Source organism: Centroberyx gerrardi, chromosome 23 (genome assembly GCF_048128805.1).
Source record: "Centroberyx gerrardi isolate f3 chromosome 23, fCenGer3.hap1.cur.20231027, whole genome shotgun sequence".
Lineage (NCBI taxonomy): Eukaryota > Metazoa > Chordata > Actinopteri > Beryciformes > Berycidae > Centroberyx > Centroberyx gerrardi.
Window position 1 is genome coordinate 10,915,360 of NC_136019.1, and position 17,768 is coordinate 10,933,127.

Consider the following 17,768-nt stretch of genomic DNA (forward strand, 5'->3'; position numbering starts at 1 on the left):
CCAAAGAAAAATTTACATATAGATGATATTTGTGTGTGTGTGTGTGTGTGTGTGTGTTTCCGCACATCTTGAGTTTGTTTGAGTCGACCTAAGAGCTGACTGAAACTACGGGGTAGCTGCAGCACATACCACAAGAAAATGCACGCCAGCATGTGAGTTAACACAGCCAGCCGCAGCCCTTTGTCATTGTCAGGCAGGATGATTTACACTGGAAACCCAACACTGAACCAACAAAGGAGGACGACCAGCAGCCTTCAGCGCTGCACAGTAACATTCCCATTCAATAACATTACAAACCAAACCTGTCATTTCCAAGACAATCGATGGCAGCGACACCAGAGACGGACGTCACGGCGCTCTGGGCAGACGGACGGCGGACACGGCGGGTTACCTTGGAAGGAAGGCTGCTTTACTGCTGACAGCTGGAGACCCTCGCTCCCTCTCACCTCCTGGGCCGCACACCATAATGGTCTCCAGCGGGATCTCTATACGGCTCTCATCTGAGCTTTACACACAGATGCTGCTTATGGTGTATGATCATGTCACAGTTTTACTTTCCACAGTTTATAATCACACAGTATAGGCATCAGGTCCATATCGAAGCATTTAACGTCACTTAGAACGCCTTCTGCAGTTGTAAATAATAAAAAATGTTCATATAAGCTGCCAAAAGTGCAATAAAAATAATTTTGTTCCTCAAGTCATGAAAAGTAACAACCGCAATTAACAACTGTGCAGCGGTACTACAGGCATGTGGCTCAGGCTGCTGAGGTACATTTCATTTTTCCCGACATTCCTGCCTCATCATGTTTCTGTCAGTCTTATCTGCTTTGTTATTTATCTCATTATAATTGTCCAATTTATTGCTTTGTCCTGTCCTGGTGGGGGATCCCCCTTGGTTTCTTCCATTTTTTTCCCCCTTCACTGAGAGTCTGAGGTTGTTGGTGCCAGGTAGGCTCGGCTATGTAGGTTAAGTAGGCCTGTTATGTCTTTTCAACATGCTATCTTTTGTCTTGTGCTTTGTCTTGTGTCATTGTGTTTTATTTGCACACTGTATTGCATCATTTTTCTTTGTGACTGATTGCTGATTAGTTAGATCTAGGTAGGCTTGTCTTTGTAAAGTCCTTTGAGAAAGACTTTTATGATGAAGTGCTATAGAAATAAACCTCTTAACTTTTCTCACAACTCTATAGGCTTTAATCCTGGTTCATGCTGCTGCAACATCACTTTCCTGTCAGTCTAGCCTTCACAAAAACTAATCAAATACTTGAGGAGAGTGGAATGTACACACACACACACACACACACACACAGGGCAAGTTGTGTTACACCGTTGACACCAATTCCTCCGACACACCTACTGCCAGCCTGCAACTTTTTGCCTTGTTAAACAGCCTTATCTGTATCCACTCTAATAAAAAAAAGGTTGTCATAAAAGAAAATGGGGACATTAAATATCAGGATCAGTGCACACACACTCCCCTCTGGTACTCTACTTTAGTGCAGCCCGGCCGCTAATCAGCTCCTTTATGTAACAGAGCGGCAGGTCATGTGTAAGAAGCACCTTGAACTCATATCTTGGTTTGCCTAGATTGCGTCATGCAGCCCTTGTCACCTGTCTGGTCTCTCGTGGAGGGCAGGGAACGCTGAACAGGTGATTTGGAGTTGCTGTGCTCACCACTATTGGCTCTGACAGCTGTGTTTGCACAGCAGCTGATAGACACCATTTGAGAAACCTACATGGGGTGATTTTGAGGTTGAGGCAAGCTGCACAGTGAGCCAGCATTAGGCAAATTCACTGCAGCAGAGCCTCGATGGGACAGGATAAGCTGCTTACTCTTAAGTAGTCAAATTAGGTAGGCAATAAATATTATGAATCATGACTGGGCACAGGAATATCCAAATGTGCCCCTTTGACTGCTCTTTCAGGCATTTTCTTCTCTTTGGGATCAATGCCTGTGTGAATATTGCCATGTCAGCAGAAAAGCAGAGCAGTCAAAGTAAACAGAGGACAGGGTGTGTTTGAGCAAAAAGCCCCAAGAGTTGACTTGGGAAAAGAGAGGGAGAGAGGGAGAAGAAGTTTGCACACTGATCCCAGTGGAGGAGGCTGCAGGACAAGTAGGCGTGGGCCCGCGGCGAGAAACCTTGTTTTCGTTCTCTGAGAAAAAGAAAAAAAAAACACCAGTCCCGGGACATCTGGGAGTAAATATCTGCCCTGACACAAGTATGATAACGAGTGGTGGCGAGGATAAGGGCCACGGGGCGACTTAAAGGCGCATGTCACGTCACAAGCCATTTGTAAACATTTTGAGCACTATAACATGCACTGGTAAAATAGCAGGTTTCTTTTAAATTCCTTCACAGCATGTAGCCTAAATAGTGTTGCATGGCATAAAACATATCAGTGCATGGAGACTAAATAGTGAGTCAGACATCCAGGTATGTAAACTTGGCCTCCTCGTGGCAAACTACAATGGCATTTCAATTTTCCCAGCATATTATCCAAAACACTGGAATGAGACAAGTCCCGATCTGCAGTGCGCTTTTGCTGCAAAGCCGCTCTGCAATGCCACGTTTCGCTTCCTTTGCAGGCTCATACCGTACGGAGTGTGAGAGTGTGTGTGCATGTGTGTGTGTGTGTGTGTGTGTGTGTGTGTGTGTGCAGCCTGCTTTAGTTTTGCTTACTTTTGCACTGCAGGTCCACCATGGCCTGGAACCACTCGTCCTGGTCCGCCTCGTTCTCCGCGGCGATGGCGAAACTCTCCGCCCGGGTGTACAGCACGATCATGTGCTTGTTCTTGGAGTCGGCCCGCTTGTTGATGTTGAAGCAGGTCTCCAGCGCCAGGGCTTTCTTCGGGACGGGAGCCTTGCCGCGGAATTTCTTCTCGCTCTCGTAGTACTCCAGGCGGGCCGGGCCGCGCTCCGAGGCCGTCCGGAGCACGAAGTACCGCCGGTGCATGGACTTCTGCTTACGGAGGTAGCCGCTCTTCCGCACGTCCTCGCAGCTGTGGTGTTCCACCGGTTGGCTTTCCATGGCGATAACTGTCTACCTTGTTTATCCACAACGACAAATGCAAACGAACGCGGTGTTCTTCTTCTTCTTCTTTCTTGTTTTTTCTTTACAAATGCACCCTGCAGCGGGGTATTTCTGCAAGTTTAGCGAGGTAATTCAAACATCCCCCGGCTCCGCTCCCCTCCCTCTCTCCCACATCAACGCAGGCATGTGAGGGGAGAGAGAGGTCGGCTTGGGTTGCTGCGAGCCCCGGAGATTACACCAGGCTGCTGACGGCTGTAGCTATCGTTTAGTTTTCCTCCTTTACGGCTGTTCTTCACGGACGGACCTCCAGCACCACGAGTTTTCCAGGCGCACACCGACGAGCACATGCGGCGCAGTCGGTGCGGAGCTCCCCCTACTCCCCACTACTACTACTACTGTGTTTCTAAAGGCTGGCTGAGCGGTTTAATCCCCTTTACTCCACATCACAGTACAGTGAGAGCTCAGCCTGCTGCAAACTGCTGCCTGTCCCCCCACCCCTGCTCCTCTCTTGTTGCTGTAGCGTGGAGTGGAGCGGCTACCGTGGAGCGGGACTGTCACTCACCGCTGGTACTAGTACACTAGAACACGAGGCGTTCAGGGACCCCTCCGAAACTCAGAATTCAGAGTACCAAAGTCGCAAACTAAGACTTGTGCATTCCACTGCTTTTTAGTTGTGTAATTTTAGAAATGAAGCAGCGCAGTTCCTTTGTGTTGCATCGGCAGAATAAATGAGGAGAAAATGTGCGTCAGGTACGTAATGTTGATGTTTTAATTAAGTTAATAGCCAAATGATTTTACATATTTGTTTCGCTGGACTTGACAACTAAAAATTAAACAAAGTGTGAATATTAAATGATGCATTAATTCAAATTATTTACATAGAATGCCACGCACTAACATGTAATAATAGTCTAATCATATAATAATAATCTTTGTAACTCGGGTATCAAAGAAAATTGCGACTTTCCCAGGCTTATTTACCACTTTGTTGGGTCCCTTAACGATCACCTCTATATTTCCGACATCACGTGAAGGCAGCACCACTTCCAGTGCGGACCGGAGTCAGATTTCGTTGTCGGGTTGGCGCTTCCATGAGCCCATCCCTAGCAATCATCGTACAATCCTCTGCTGTCCGGTCGCGGGAATATAGATGATCACACTTGGAGCTGAAATTTGACTTCTTAATGCTGATTCCACCGTGACTTTGCTCATAATATTAAACTAATTTAAATGGGAACACTGTGTCCCCTTATGAAAAAAGAACTGTAGTAACGCTGTAGTAGGCTGAACTTCAGAGGGATGCTATATAAACATCACAACAAAACTGAAAAGCATGCTGCAGACACTGCAGGACAAAAATATACTACAGAAAATCCAATAGTGTAGGAGATCCCATCAAAATAAAGTAGGCTACGATATAGGTCACTAAATTAACCACGGACACACTAAGGATCCTATATGAATATTATAGTCATTGTTGTGATTATTCGTTAGGGTCGTGCTGACATTGATTAGGGTGATATCACTGATTAAACTGGTGCGATTAGATGAAGTAGCTCTTCTCTCGTTATTGCTGCCATTCAAATTCTGTCTGCTGAGGACAAACACTGTCTAGACTGAAAAAAAAACCCCCAAAAAACGACTGTCTGGCAGGCAAGTGAAATTTTCATCCCTCACTGTTGGATGGGTGTGACAAATCGTTATCTAAAAACACAATTAATGTACATTCCTAATATACATGTTTTAGATGTGTAATAAAAAAATGTATTTAAGACTACAGTAAATTAATCTAAGGAATTCAGCAATGCTTAATTTGACAGATATATTAAGGATTTCTATCTTTGTACTGTATGATAATGCAATATGTATGTTGTTATGCAATATGCAGCCAAAAGTAACCTTCTGCACAAGGTGAGAGAAAACTGGACCACGTGCGCCCCCCGCTGTTTGGTTACGTCATTACCGCCTTTCACCAATGAGCTTCTGCCACATTCAAGAACTGAGAAAATATTGGAGCTCTCCCTTTGTGTAAAAAAAAACACACGTTTTGATTAAACAAATATTTAACCTCATTTTGTGTTTGTACGAGGGATTATCTTTACTTTAACACATTTTCTCATTGAATGTACAGCAGTACTTTTACATAGTCTCACTTCTCCCTCTCTCTCACACCCACAAACACACACTCATGCACAAATACTCAAGAGTCCAACTGTCTTAAGAAGCAACAAATTGATTTTATGAACATGGATACTTGTCATTACAAAGACTTTCTTACATGGATCTCTTATTTATTTTTTTGGCTAAATAAAAGAAATCAACTCCTCGCCTCCATGTCGCCCCAAAAACAACAAGAAACATTTGGTCCGTTACATGGAGCGATGAAGTACACATCTAGTTATTTTTGAAATTGCTTTTACATTCAGTAGCATCTCCTTTTAGCCCTCTAAGCGCATGCAGCCTGAGAGTGGAAACCACAGATGATCCTCCAAAGGAAACCTGACGAAATAGTAACAAATGCAAAACATGTTCCACACACCCACTATGGAGAAAAGCCCGTCTGTCTTTGAACTCTTATGCACATGCATCAGGAGGCTGTTAAGGCTGTTATAACCATCTCTAACTCGTCTCTTGACGCTGGGTCGGCATCTACCGGATCTCTCTGCTTTATCTTATGGTAAACATGGACCGATTCAAATGGCTAGTGTTCAACAGGTTGTTTTTTTGGACGTTCGCTCCACGGAGAGACCGAAAAAAAGGCAAGCAGAAGATGACGCTGACGTATTTACTGGCGGGCTGGTTGTTGCACTTAAGCAGGAGATGGAAGCAGGTAGCAGCAGCAGTGTGTGTGTATGTGAGTGTGTGTGTGTGTGTGTACATGTGTGCATGTGTGTGTGTTTCTGCAGGTCAAAAAATGATAGAGGCGTCGTTCATGTGTGACGCCCACAGAGCCCTGAGGTGGCTTCTATTGGCACACAAACACCTTTTGATATACGTCACGTGGTACAAACACAGCAGGCGAAACGCACTCGCACTTGTTCCCATACACGCAGAAAATGTCATACACATAGTTACATTCACACCTTGTTTTTCTTTTTTTCTCCACACGGCACGTAAACACAGACAGAGGGGACGGCTGGGGTTCTGCATGGACGACGTCAGGCCCCCCGAAAATACTCCAGAGGCATTGAAATGGCAGCGACTCCTCAAGTTCACCCCTTCCGCTCGGCCCGGCCCGGCCCTTCTCTCCCTCATCCTCCCTCGGGTTCCCAGAGATGGATGGGCGGGCGAGTGAAGGGGTGGAGGGGGGAGGGGGGAGGAGGGGTGGAGAGCGAGGGGGCGCCAGGATCAGATGAAAGGATTCCGCGACGTCCCTCTGCTGGGGTAAACATTCCCCTGAAAGACCGACAGAAAAGACAGGCAGGGTGAGAGAGAGCAGGGGAGGAAGTTACTACACTTGCTGGGTGTCTTGCAGCAAAGGGAACTTGCAAAAAATACCAATTAGCCTTTCTCCCCCCCCCCCCCACCCACCCCCCTCCGCCTCATTCAGCGCATTCGGTCCCGCTTCCTAAACAGCCTCGTACTGGAGTGCACTCGATCGCAAAGGCTGTGAATGGGCACTCACAGTAAATGGGTTCACCGACATCGGGCGAGGGACTTTGGGCTGAGAGTCGGACGCGGGAAAGGAGGCGAAACCTGACAAAAAAAAAAAAAAAAGGCACATGACACACAAACACACTGTCACTTTCGGCTGTGAGTGAGAGATGAAATGGTTTCCGGTGTCAAGACAGCGCCGAAAAAAACACCAAAAACCAGAGATAAAAGCGCGAACACGCTATACTGTGTGTGTGTGTGTGTGTGTGTGTGTGTGTGTGTGTGTGTGTGTGAATTGGTATTCCTGGGCTGTGGCTGGTCGCTGTTGTGAGAATGGATCATTAGCGGTGTGCCGGGTGCCTAGCAGCCCCTCAGGCTGAGAGCGTTTGATCTGCAGCCAGCACACATACATAGATGCCACACTAGCAGCCAGTGGACAAGTGGCAAGTAGCCAATGGCATGTATTAGCCATGTCATTTTTAGTTAAATATGTATGATGAATGCATGGATGAAAATGCGTAAGGTACAGTATATTACAGTATCAGTAAATACACTGGCATGGCATGATGTGATAGGATGAGTCATATTAGGTCATCAAAATATCTCTTATCTATTCTATTCCATGCTATTCTATTCTATTCTATTCTGTGTCCTTTCCATGTTATATATAAGACATTTATCATATATGGAAAGGAAATCATCGTAAATCAATGTACTGTAGTTATTGAAAACATCGTTCATAACTTACCGTTGGCTTCCTGGTTGCTCGCTGACTCGTGAGGAAATGCATTCTGGGTAGTGGGGGCCGGGAAGGAGGCGGACGGCGGGAAAACTGAGGTGGGCGAGGTGACAAACGCACTCGAGTCACCTGTGGAAAAGACACACACACATATAAATAAAACAAATGAAGAACCGTGATATGATGATATATCAGGATGTATGATGACTAATATTACCCACTAATACTGTGTTTTATAGTTGTATGTAGTAGAAATACTATTAAAAGTTGTAATAAGTTAGTAATAGTAAGTTAGTAGTAGTGGTAGAACAATTTACAGAAATGATAAAGACGCTAAGCTCAAAAACAACTAATCAGTCCATGTTACATAAGCTGTAACACCTGATCAATTACTGTCATTAGCTGGCAAATGATGGGACACGATGACATTTATTAGCTATTTTAAGACTTGTTTTAATGGAATAATTTTGAACAAACAGCAACTGGTATTTGTCGTTCTGCATATCCCGCCTACACACACACAAAACCCTTTACCCAAATGATATAATGAAAACAAAACCACAAAATTTGTTGATTTCAGATCTTTTCCGGAATATGAATCTATATAATTTGGCCTGAAAGCATTCATTTGTAAAACTGAAATGACTGGATCAGCCCGAAGGAAAACGGTGCAGCAAATCATTTGAGGAACCGATACGAAGCTCTTGACCACAGCGACCTTTTCAGATCTCTAAAAGACGTGTAGGATGTGGTCGAGTTTGCGAGTCTCACCTCCCGAGGCGCTGCTGAAGGGGTTACTGGGGGAGAGGGCAACGGGCTGCTGGGAAGAGGAGCCGGAGCCGGAGCTGAATGGGTTGGGGAAATCTGAGACACACAGGGGGGAAGAGACAGGCAGATAATTCACAGCGCACGGGGTTAACAGGCTAACATTCCCGGCTATTCAAACCGCGCCACAAAGCTGATGGCTTTAAGTCGGACTGCTGAATCCTAATTGAGGGGTGCTGGACGGTTTCAAAGATCAAGGAACTGAAATGTAAATACAGAGCGGGATAGCGTGATCGGTCCTCGCTACCTACTTGCAAAGGTTTGGGAGCCGGAGACTGTATCGACACCGGGGGAACTGGGGAGAGGAGAAGAAGAAGAAGAAGAGAGGATCAGGAGAGAAGTAGGAAAATGGAGGATCAATCATTACATGGCTGGTAAAGGGGGCAGCAGACACAGGACACACACAAAAAAATCCTCTAATCATTAACGTTGCTCTGCAAGACAAATAGACTGTTTGACCGGACTGAATTGAACTTGTTTTACCTGGCAGGAGTGGAGCTGGATGAGAGCCTGCTGCCAAAGATGGCGTTGTACTGCGGAGGTCCACCAGGTGGCGCTGAAAACAAACATTCAAATACAGACATCATCACCCCGGGGCTCTAATGAGGCCTAATTTAAGAGATCAAGTGCTATTATCTTGAAGGGTGCGTAAAGATCTCACAAAGACAGGGTTCAAACTGTTGTGTAAGTTGTCAAAGTACAAAAGCATTACAGGTACCAAGAATAAAATACCTGCTCCACGTTCAGCCTGATATTAATCAACCTGAGCCGTGACAGAAAATCAATAACCTGCCTACAATACTAGACAGAAAACAACACAGCATGTTGCAGCACGCTCAAGGGATCCTAACATGAATCCTTGCACATATGCGTTAAAGCAGCTGCCTCGGTCATTAGCGACATACATCTGTTTTTAACCGGACTGCAACGTATTAACAAGGTCCTTCGGAACAGACTGTGCAATATCTAGAGCAGAAAAACACAATGGGCATAATTCAGTTGCTAAAAGCCTTGGCATTTAGAGTAAGGATGTTACGCAACCCAGTTGAGCTGGCCGTGACAATCTCACTCTCTCTCTAACTCTCTCTCTCTCCCAGTCTGTCTCTCTCTCAGTCTGTCTCTCTCTCTCTCAGTCTCTCTCTCTCTCTCTCTCTCTCACACACACACACTGTTCGTCTCACATCTCTATTACCCTCTTCTCCCTCTCCCTAGCTACTAACACAAGCCACCTTCCCCACAAACCAACAGATCGATATGAGCTTGTACTCACAAACACACACACACACACACAAACCCAGGCACAATGCATACACACACACACACACACACACACACACATTAGAAGCATTATACTCGCACACTGAAGCAGACACTTAATCCCCTACCTGTGGCCGGCGATGAGTCAGAGAAGACGCTGTCCAGATGTGACACTGCGGCGTATCTGTCCTGTGCGCTGGAGCCGCTGACCGGCGGTGTGGTGTGACCCGCTCCAGCCTGCTGCTGCTGCTGGTGCTGGTGCTGGTGCTGCTGGGCCTGGGGCAGCGTCTGGGCCTGAGGATGGCTCAGGCCTCCAAAGTCCACACTGAGAGACTTGGGGAAGGCCCTGAAGGGCCCCGTGGCCCCCGAGGCGGAGACCGTCCGACCTGAGACCGACACACAAGACAAGACACTCATCCTCGACGCACAGATGGCTGATGGGAGCTGCAGGTTCTGATGCTTCGTTCATGTATAATTCACATCTTGGAGCTTTCAGACCTGGAAGGCCAACTGCAGCCTATGTATAAGTAATGCTACCTTTTTATGAAAAGCGGCTTTCCGATTAAGGGTGTTACGGTTACACACACACCCCAAGTCAGACTAGGGCTGGGCAATAATTCAGTACTGTGTATCATCTTTCAGTAGAGTCAGATCGTGATCAAGTTATCTTCATACACAATTCTGTTATCTAAATTATTGATAAAAACCAAATGTTAATTCAATTCTCTCACAAAATGATATATGAAACAAATTAGGGAATACTATTTGAAAATTACAGTTTTAATCTTACTATTCCCATGCAGTTCAAAGCATGAACATCAATTTGGCAATTTAACGTGATTTTGCTTATGTTGCTTATGCTTATGTTATGCAAATATCGTTACATATCAACATTGAAACAATTTCTTATGATTATCATGATATGAATTGTGTCCATGTTGCCCAGCCCTAAATCAGACAACATAAAACAACCTGTCATCTAGCTCTATCCATAAAGAAACAGGATTTATCTCATGCTGTCTTCATGCTATAGGCCATGCCATATTAGTAGTTCAATATAGCAATGATGAAGTTGCTTCCACCGTTTAACATCAACAATAAAATCCAAAGGTGCAGCAGCAAGCCGACAAAGTCCTGGACAGTTTTCAGTCCAGCGAACCACATAAACACAATTGTGAGAACATAACAAAGGCAGGAAATTGCGACAAAAGATCGTTGTGGGTGGGGGGCGACACAAGCTTTGCACAAACATTAGCCACAAAGCATGCTATTATCAGCCAAAACATTGATAGTGCACATTGTTTGGACAAAGAAAATTTGTTTTGTTTGCAAAATCAAATTCTTGGAAGCATGAATATCAGTCTGTGGAGTCTGTTTTCCTTCTCTGAGAGCTGAGGAGACAGAGACAGAGACCAGACTGGAAACGATAGAGATTATCTGCAGCTTTACAGCGTGCAAAAGTCAAGCATGTTTGCCACATTTTTGGGATACAATCATAGCGTCCTCCCCTGGTCCTGCACAGCTTCGAGATACCGGCCTATCTTTGTGAACTTACATTTCGCTTCCTAGAATACTTGTTTGGAATGTTAATATGCGTTGCGTGATTACAGCTGTGCCCTACATACACTTTAAGCGCTTCAACGCAACGCGGTGCGAAATATCAGCGGCCCTCTGCTGACAGGGCGACCAGCCTGCCGCCTAAAAATAGCTTTACTTTAAACTTGTTCTTTTTCCTCTGAGGGAACAGTGTGTGTGTGTGTGTGTGTGTGTGTGTGTGTGTGTTTCTCCTTGACCCTCCCCAGCCTTCAGATGTGGGCTTTTTGAAGTGAGATTCTGACTGATGAGGAAAAATATCGACCCCGATTGCAGCGTGTGACATTGGCCGGCCGCGTGTGTGTGTGTGTGTGTGTGTGTGAATGGCTTCCCGCCGCAGGTACTCACACCCACACAACGGATTTAGAGGATCTGCCCTCACTGCTCTGTTTGATTCTATTCTGTTGTTCTACAATAAAGTGAAATTCACGTGCGAGCGATGCATGCTCAGCCATAGATTGTGCATCTATTATGAATGATATAGCATGGCAGAAGCTTATCGATCTCAGCCGCTCAGCACACACTCAGATGCATTAGTTTGTGCCGTGCCTTACCTAAAGTGAAGTGGTTTTTGAAAGTGCTACTGGCTACGAGGGTTGGGGAAGAGAGAGAGAGATAAGAAAGAGACAGAAGAAAGAAAGGGATTTGTTAAGGGAGAAGGGGGGGGGGGGTGGAGAAAAAGAGAAAGAGAGGAGGAGGAAGAGTCATTGACATCGCATGACACTGCACTGCTTTACTTTCACTGCCATCTGCGGCCAGTTGAGCCATTTTGTGTCCCGTCTAGTAAGCGGTCTGTTGAATTTCGCTGGTCATGAAAAATGGCTTGACAGCAGCGACCCAGTGGGCGAAGAAAGATGGCGGCGTGTTTGACCCACTTGGTACGAAAAAACTGACCACATGAAAATGATTACTGCAAGTTCAAGGACTTATCTCTCCATTTCCTTCTATAATGAGACGTAAAGAACAATGAGTGGGCAGTGAGCGGGGGACAGACCTGAGGGTCGCGGCAGGGCGGGGAAGGAGGGGGCGTGGCTCTGAGCTCCCAGTGCCGACGACAGGGAGCCGGGACGTTGTCGTTCGATCCCACACAGGACAGGGTCTGGGAGAAAGATGTGTGGTTAGAGATGGAAATAAAACAGTGAGGAGAAATGGAAGAAAGAGTAGAAAATGATGGGGGGGGGGAGGGGGGGGGGGGGGGGAGTAATGAGGGGGAGATAAAGTGACAACAAGGTCAATAAGAAATACTTCAGTGCCATTTTTTGCTGTCCATAGTATAACAAAGTTGCTTCAGGTGCCCACTAGGGTAAGATGATATGTCAGTTTGCCCATAATTAAAAATATAAAAAATTAGATAGGGGCCTGGCAAAGTTGTCCACCTCCAATATGATGCAGTTTGTTTGATTAAGATGAAAATGTACGGAAATTAGGTTGTTGCAGCAGCAAAAGTAATAGGATTCAGCAAGGGAAAAAGACAAGAGGAACGGAAAGGAAAGGAAAGGAAAGGAAAGGAAAGGAAAGGCAGGGAAGGGAAGGGAAGGAAAGGAAAGGAAAGGAAAGGAAAGGAAAGGAAAGGAAGGTAAGGAAAGGAAAGGAAAGGCAGGGAAGGGAAGGAAAGGAGAGGAAAGGAAAGGAAAGGAAAGGAAAGGCAGGGAAGGGAAGGGAAGGAAAGGAAAGGAAAGGAAAGGAAAGGAAAGGAAAGGAAAGTCAAATGCATTTGTATGGCCCTGGCACTGTCACAGTCTCAAAGGGTTTCCCCACACCCACATTATGAAAACAATAAATAAAAAATTAAAAAGGGAAGGAAAAAGAAAATATTATCACAAAAATAGAACAGAAAATAAGCAATAAAACAGTAGATACAATACACTCAATAAAACATAAAATAGAATATAAAACAACTGTGGGATAGTAGTAGTAGTAGTATACAGTAGTAGTAGTATCACTATGATCATTATTATTATTAGCAGTAGTAGTAATAGTAGTAGTATTGTTGTCAGGTTTACAGTAAAGATATTAAACACTGGCACAAAATATCAGCTATGGCCAGCTTCAGTCCAAAAATATCGTCCCGTATTGATCAACCCCCCCCCCCCCACACACCTTTCAGAGGGGGGTCTCTGAAGCTTTGGGAGCGTGAGGGCCGAGCGGTGAACACGTCTGTCCGCATGTCAGCCGGAGAGACAGCAGGGGCTCGGTCCCACGATGGCAGCTGGGCTTGGGACTGGAAGACAACAGGAGAGGGGTGGGGGAAGGGGGGGGGAAGGGGGGACAAAGGCAGAAGAAGTGAGTCTCTTTCATGCTTTCTCAATAATTCATAAGCATCGGCTTTGATGTCGAGGCTACCTGGTCTTCTCTCTCTCTCTCTCTCTCTCCCTCCCATCAGTCTCTGTCTCTCTGCTGCAGCGGACTGATTCCTGCTCCTTTCTCTTTCCTTTTTCGCCTTTTTTTTCCTGTACACTCCCTCGCTCTCTCTGAACTACTTCTCTGTCTCTTTCTCTCCCTCCCCTACCAGCTCCCACTTTCTCTTTCCACTCTTTTCTCTCCTCACCTGCGCTCTCGAATCAATCTCTCTATTTTTGGACCGGTTCCTCTCTCTCTCTCTCTCTCTCTCCCTCTCTCTCTCTCTTACACTCCCCTCCCTTCAGGGTCTGTCTCTTTCTCCATCACTCTCTCCATCGCACACGTGTATCTTCTCACCAGCGTCCTGGCGGGTCTGGCGTTGGGGGGCATGGTGTGGGACGGGGCCTGGCTGGACAGGGGGCCGTGGGACGGGGGCAAGGCCTGGACCCCGGGGCTCCAAGGACCCTCCACATCCCTCCGGTTCTTACTCTTGGAAAAATGCCTGGAAGAGACGGGAGATTCAGTGACGTAAAGAGAGTCTGTGTGATCAACTGGCCTAATACAAAATATAATAAAGCTTACACCTAGGGCTGGGAGATAGGGTCGAAATCAATATCACAATAATCATAAGGATTTTTTTCTATATCGACATATATATTACAATATGGCTCACTTACGCAAAATCACATGTTAAATGATCAAATTAATGTCCATCCCATTTAACCGAATGGTAATGTTAGGGTGTGATGCCAAACAAAACTGAAATTTTCAAATAATATTCCTACCGTACCTCATTTTGTCAGAGTTTCTAAATAAAATTTGCTTGTTATTACCAATTTAGACAGCAGAATTGTGTGTCACGATATCCCAAAATCACCATATCATCATGATAGAACCCTGAAAGACGATAAACGATAATATTGAATTATTGCTCAGCCCTAGCTACACATAGTAAATGCAAACACTAAAATATTGACCGACTTATGTGATGCAATTTAGAGTCAACAGTGTTTGGTATCACAACCTTGAAATGATCAGAAAGTAGGTAGTAACAGTCAACAAGTGTTAGTCTCACTCATTGATTCAGTTTAGTTATTATTTATTTAGTTATTATCCTCCAAGAAACACTGTCATTTGTTCTAATTTCGCCCCCTTCTGCCCTTTGACCCCCTCCAGCTCCATCAGCGCACTGTGCTGCGGACGAGACCGGATCCTCTGGGACCTTCTCACCATTTCTTCTTCTCGTATTTGTCCTGCAGGAACTCTTTGAACTTCTGAGAGTCCCTCATGTCGGAGCAGCCGTCCGTCTTTGGGTCGAACACACACAGCCAAGTCCTCCTCCCGACCTGAACACACACATTTTTGCCAAAACACACTTGGTTGAACGGTCGAGCGGGTTGTGTAATGTAGGGGGGGTCAGAGTCTAATAAAACAGCAATTGAGTCAATATTCCTCCTTATGTATGACATTTGGCCCAATATAATAGCATTCCATGAGGCTCACACACACACACACACACACACTGATTTTACCACCAAGCCTCAATGATTCATCTCCTATGCAAGATTCAGAGGAAGCAGCGCGGAAAATATTACGCCTCACATTTCATGGCCTCTGCCTGTGAATCGTGACTAGCTAGATCCACCGATGAGCCAACAGATGAAGATGATGATGATGGTGGTGATGGTGATGAGAAACTGGACGATACACACCTCTGCCTCTCCGCACATCACTTGACACCACTGAGTCACACACACACACACACACACACACACAGCGGCCAACAGCGGGCTGATTGACATATGAATCAACGCGGTCAACACTCATCTTGATGGCTGCAGCCTGGAACGCTTCGTCCTTTTTATATATGATAAGCTCAGGAGCGAGTGTAGCCCACACACACACACACACACACACACACACACACAGAGGAGGCAGATTGCGGTTTGGGTGGAATGGTTGCTGGTCGATTTGTTCCTCGGAGCAGAGTGGGCAGAGCAGCAGCATTCCTCCCCAAAAAAAGCCCGACCACAAAGAAGACTGGTAGCAGCAAAGGGTTGCTTCATATTTCATATCACAACACAAGAATGACAACACACTGAATCTAAAATTATTTCTTTCCCCTTTAACCAAAAAGTTGGCTAATCCGCCCGGATGACCTGTAGCTTTGCTGGCAAATCCAGAAATGTGGAGAATTACAGTGTAAAACAGGCTGGAATCACCTTAGAAGTGAGCAATAAACAGCTGATCAATCTGCATGTTAATCACCCCGATCACAACAATCAGTCAGGTGCAGCAAGTCCCGCCTCCGAGCCCACCTGACTCAGTTCGGCTGGCTGTCACTCACCTCGTTGCCATGGTTTTGGAGAAACTCCACTTCCTGTTGGGAGAAGGTTGTCATGGAGATAGACTTGACTCTGTGGGGAGGGTTGAGGCCTCTCCTGAGACGCAGAGAGAGATGGAGAGAGGGAATCAGATTTAAAAGAGAAAAAAAAAGGAAAATGGAAGATGTGAGGGTCATTCCTCTCTTCTGGTTCTAGCAATACTGAGACCGGACAGATTCATTACAAAGGGGAGAGAGCAGGCATTAAATGAAACGAGGAAAAGGAAATGTCTGACAGGTGACTGTGAGATCAAGTACAAAAATTTGCTGTGAAATAGTGAAATAGTTCCTGTGTCAAAAGAGAACTTAGTGTTTCCAGCATCCTTTTATTTTCTCCATGCTGTGGAATAACAGCAAAGGCCGTAAAGTGGGACATACATGTGCAAGATTGCGCAAACCGGTGCTGAAACCTCGCCACTAACTATTAAAATCCTCTTCCTGAGGAGTGTGGGGCCTGGGCTGAACATGCAGAACAAAATGTGACAACACACACACACACCCACACACACGCACGCACACATACACACCAGAGCCTGGAGAGAGGAGTCAAACCTGCACCATGACGAAATGAAACGTAACTCAGATCTGGAAAATGACCAAGTAGCGCTCTCTGAATATGAGCTGTATCGGGAGGAAACGCATGACAGAGAGACAGAGAGAGAGACAGGGAGGGAGAGAGAGAGAGAGAGAGAGAGAGAGAGAGAGAGAGAGAGAGAGAGAGAGAGAAGGGGAAGGAGACACTGCGTAAATTAATTTGTGCACACACAACCTCGGCTGTTGCACCAGCAGAGCAGCAGCAGCACTCCACCTCATCATCCCCTGTTGTGATGAAAAATAAAAATAAAAAAAATCCTGTAAATCCTGTCTGTGGGTGGTGGTGCAATCACGGGCCTGGTACTTTACTATTTTGCTATCTGGGTATTCGCACTTGTATCTAACATGCAAATCAGCAGCAGATAGAGCGGGGTGGCAGATTTCCCTCCTGCCCGCCGGAGACTTACAGCATTCCGGAGCACGACGTGCAGACGAAGCAGCCCACCGTGATGTCGATGTAAGTCACCCCGGGCTGGCTGCACTCGAAGCAGTGTTTGTTTACTCCGGACTGGGCCAGCTCCCGGACCTTGCGGGCGCAAATCTCCTGGTTGTCCCGGTGTTTTCGGTTCGACATTATGCCGCCGTGTCTCTCCGGTGGCCCGTCCCCTTCCCGCTAGCGGCCTGACAGGCTCCTCTGTGGCCGGTAACCCGCAGCTGTCCTCCCGTTGTTTCCCTCCGCTCGCTCCGCTCAGCCTCTCACGCCCGCATTATGGAAACGCTTATGCGGCTTCACGCTATGCGAGGCTACACAGGGGAGAGGAGCGTCAAGCTGGACAGAAGAAGCTAGAACCACACCGGAAGTTATGTGATTCCACCTTCAAAATAAAAGCGTTGAATGTGTGACGTAAAATAAAAAATCATGCAAGGTTGGGTATAGGTTACTTTAAAACGTATTCAATTACTAGTTACCTAATCAAATTTGGGCGTAATCTAAAGGATTACCCAAACTCAATTCTGCTTACTTTCAGATACTTTTCCATATCTGAGATCTAAAGGTACAGATAAGAAAAAAGTGAAAAATTACAAAGTTCAGGTTCAAACTCAAATTTTCTTCTGAGCCACAATTTATAAAGACATAGAACCCCTGCCACTGTTTAAATGGCCTTAACTGGTTTCTTGCTTTCACTTTAAACATATTCCCAGAAGCAATTCTCTCATTTTTCACAAGTAGGCTATATCAGAATACCTAAATTCTAGGTAACAGGATGGAATACAGTTAAAGTATATACAGTTTTTTAGTATTTAGAGTAAGTAAGTAAGTGAATAATGCCATTACCCAACCCTGGGTGTAGGCTACAGAACAAAACAAATCCTTGCTCTGCTGTGGAAATGTCATTTTGGGAAAAAAACAAGAACACAACAATTGTGCTTTCATTTACTACATTTTCCTCCTCAAAATATACTCTT

The 17,768-nt window shown here is 45.7% G+C and overlaps 2 protein-coding genes across 4 annotated transcripts in view; both read right to left on the bottom strand.

Annotated features, from left to right (window-relative positions):
- LOC139919657 (insulin receptor substrate 1-B) overlaps positions 1-3,563 on the bottom strand; it is a 43,636-nt gene extending 40,073 nt beyond the window's left edge. The window contains exon 1 of the mRNA XM_071909449.2: positions 2,685-3,563. Within this exon, the coding sequence (XP_071765550.2) occupies positions 2,685-3,033 (349 nt within the window). The 5' untranslated portion in view covers positions 3,034-3,563. The remainder of the gene's footprint in view (positions 1-2,684) is intronic.
- A 1,690-nt stretch (positions 3,564-5,253) lies between these two features.
- On the bottom strand, positions 5,254-17,296 carry agfg2 (ArfGAP with FG repeats 2). Of its 3 annotated transcripts, XM_071909458.2 has the most exons (15): positions 17,271-17,296; positions 16,769-17,105; positions 15,732-15,825; positions 14,615-14,730; positions 13,742-13,886; positions 13,145-13,265; positions 12,039-12,143; positions 11,599-11,631; positions 9,580-9,837; positions 8,678-8,750; positions 8,446-8,489; positions 8,141-8,233; positions 7,379-7,498; positions 6,662-6,732; positions 5,254-6,432 (listed from the first exon to the last, which is right to left on the bottom strand). In XM_071909458.2, exons 2-15 carry the CDS (start codon positions 16,933-16,935, stop codon positions 6,385-6,387), a joined length of 1,488 nt encoding a protein of 495 aa, XP_071765559.1. In that variant the 5' UTR covers positions 16,936-17,105; positions 17,271-17,296; the 3' UTR covers positions 5,254-6,384. The 3 variants fall into 3 exon arrangements, with proteins under 3 accessions (XP_071765559.1, XP_071765560.1, XP_071765561.1); XM_071909459.2 differs by lacking the exon at positions 11,599-11,631; XM_071909460.2 differs by lacking the exon at positions 17,271-17,296 and having other exon boundaries at positions 15,732-15,801; positions 16,769-16,774.
- Positions 17,297-17,768: the final 472 nt, after the last annotated feature.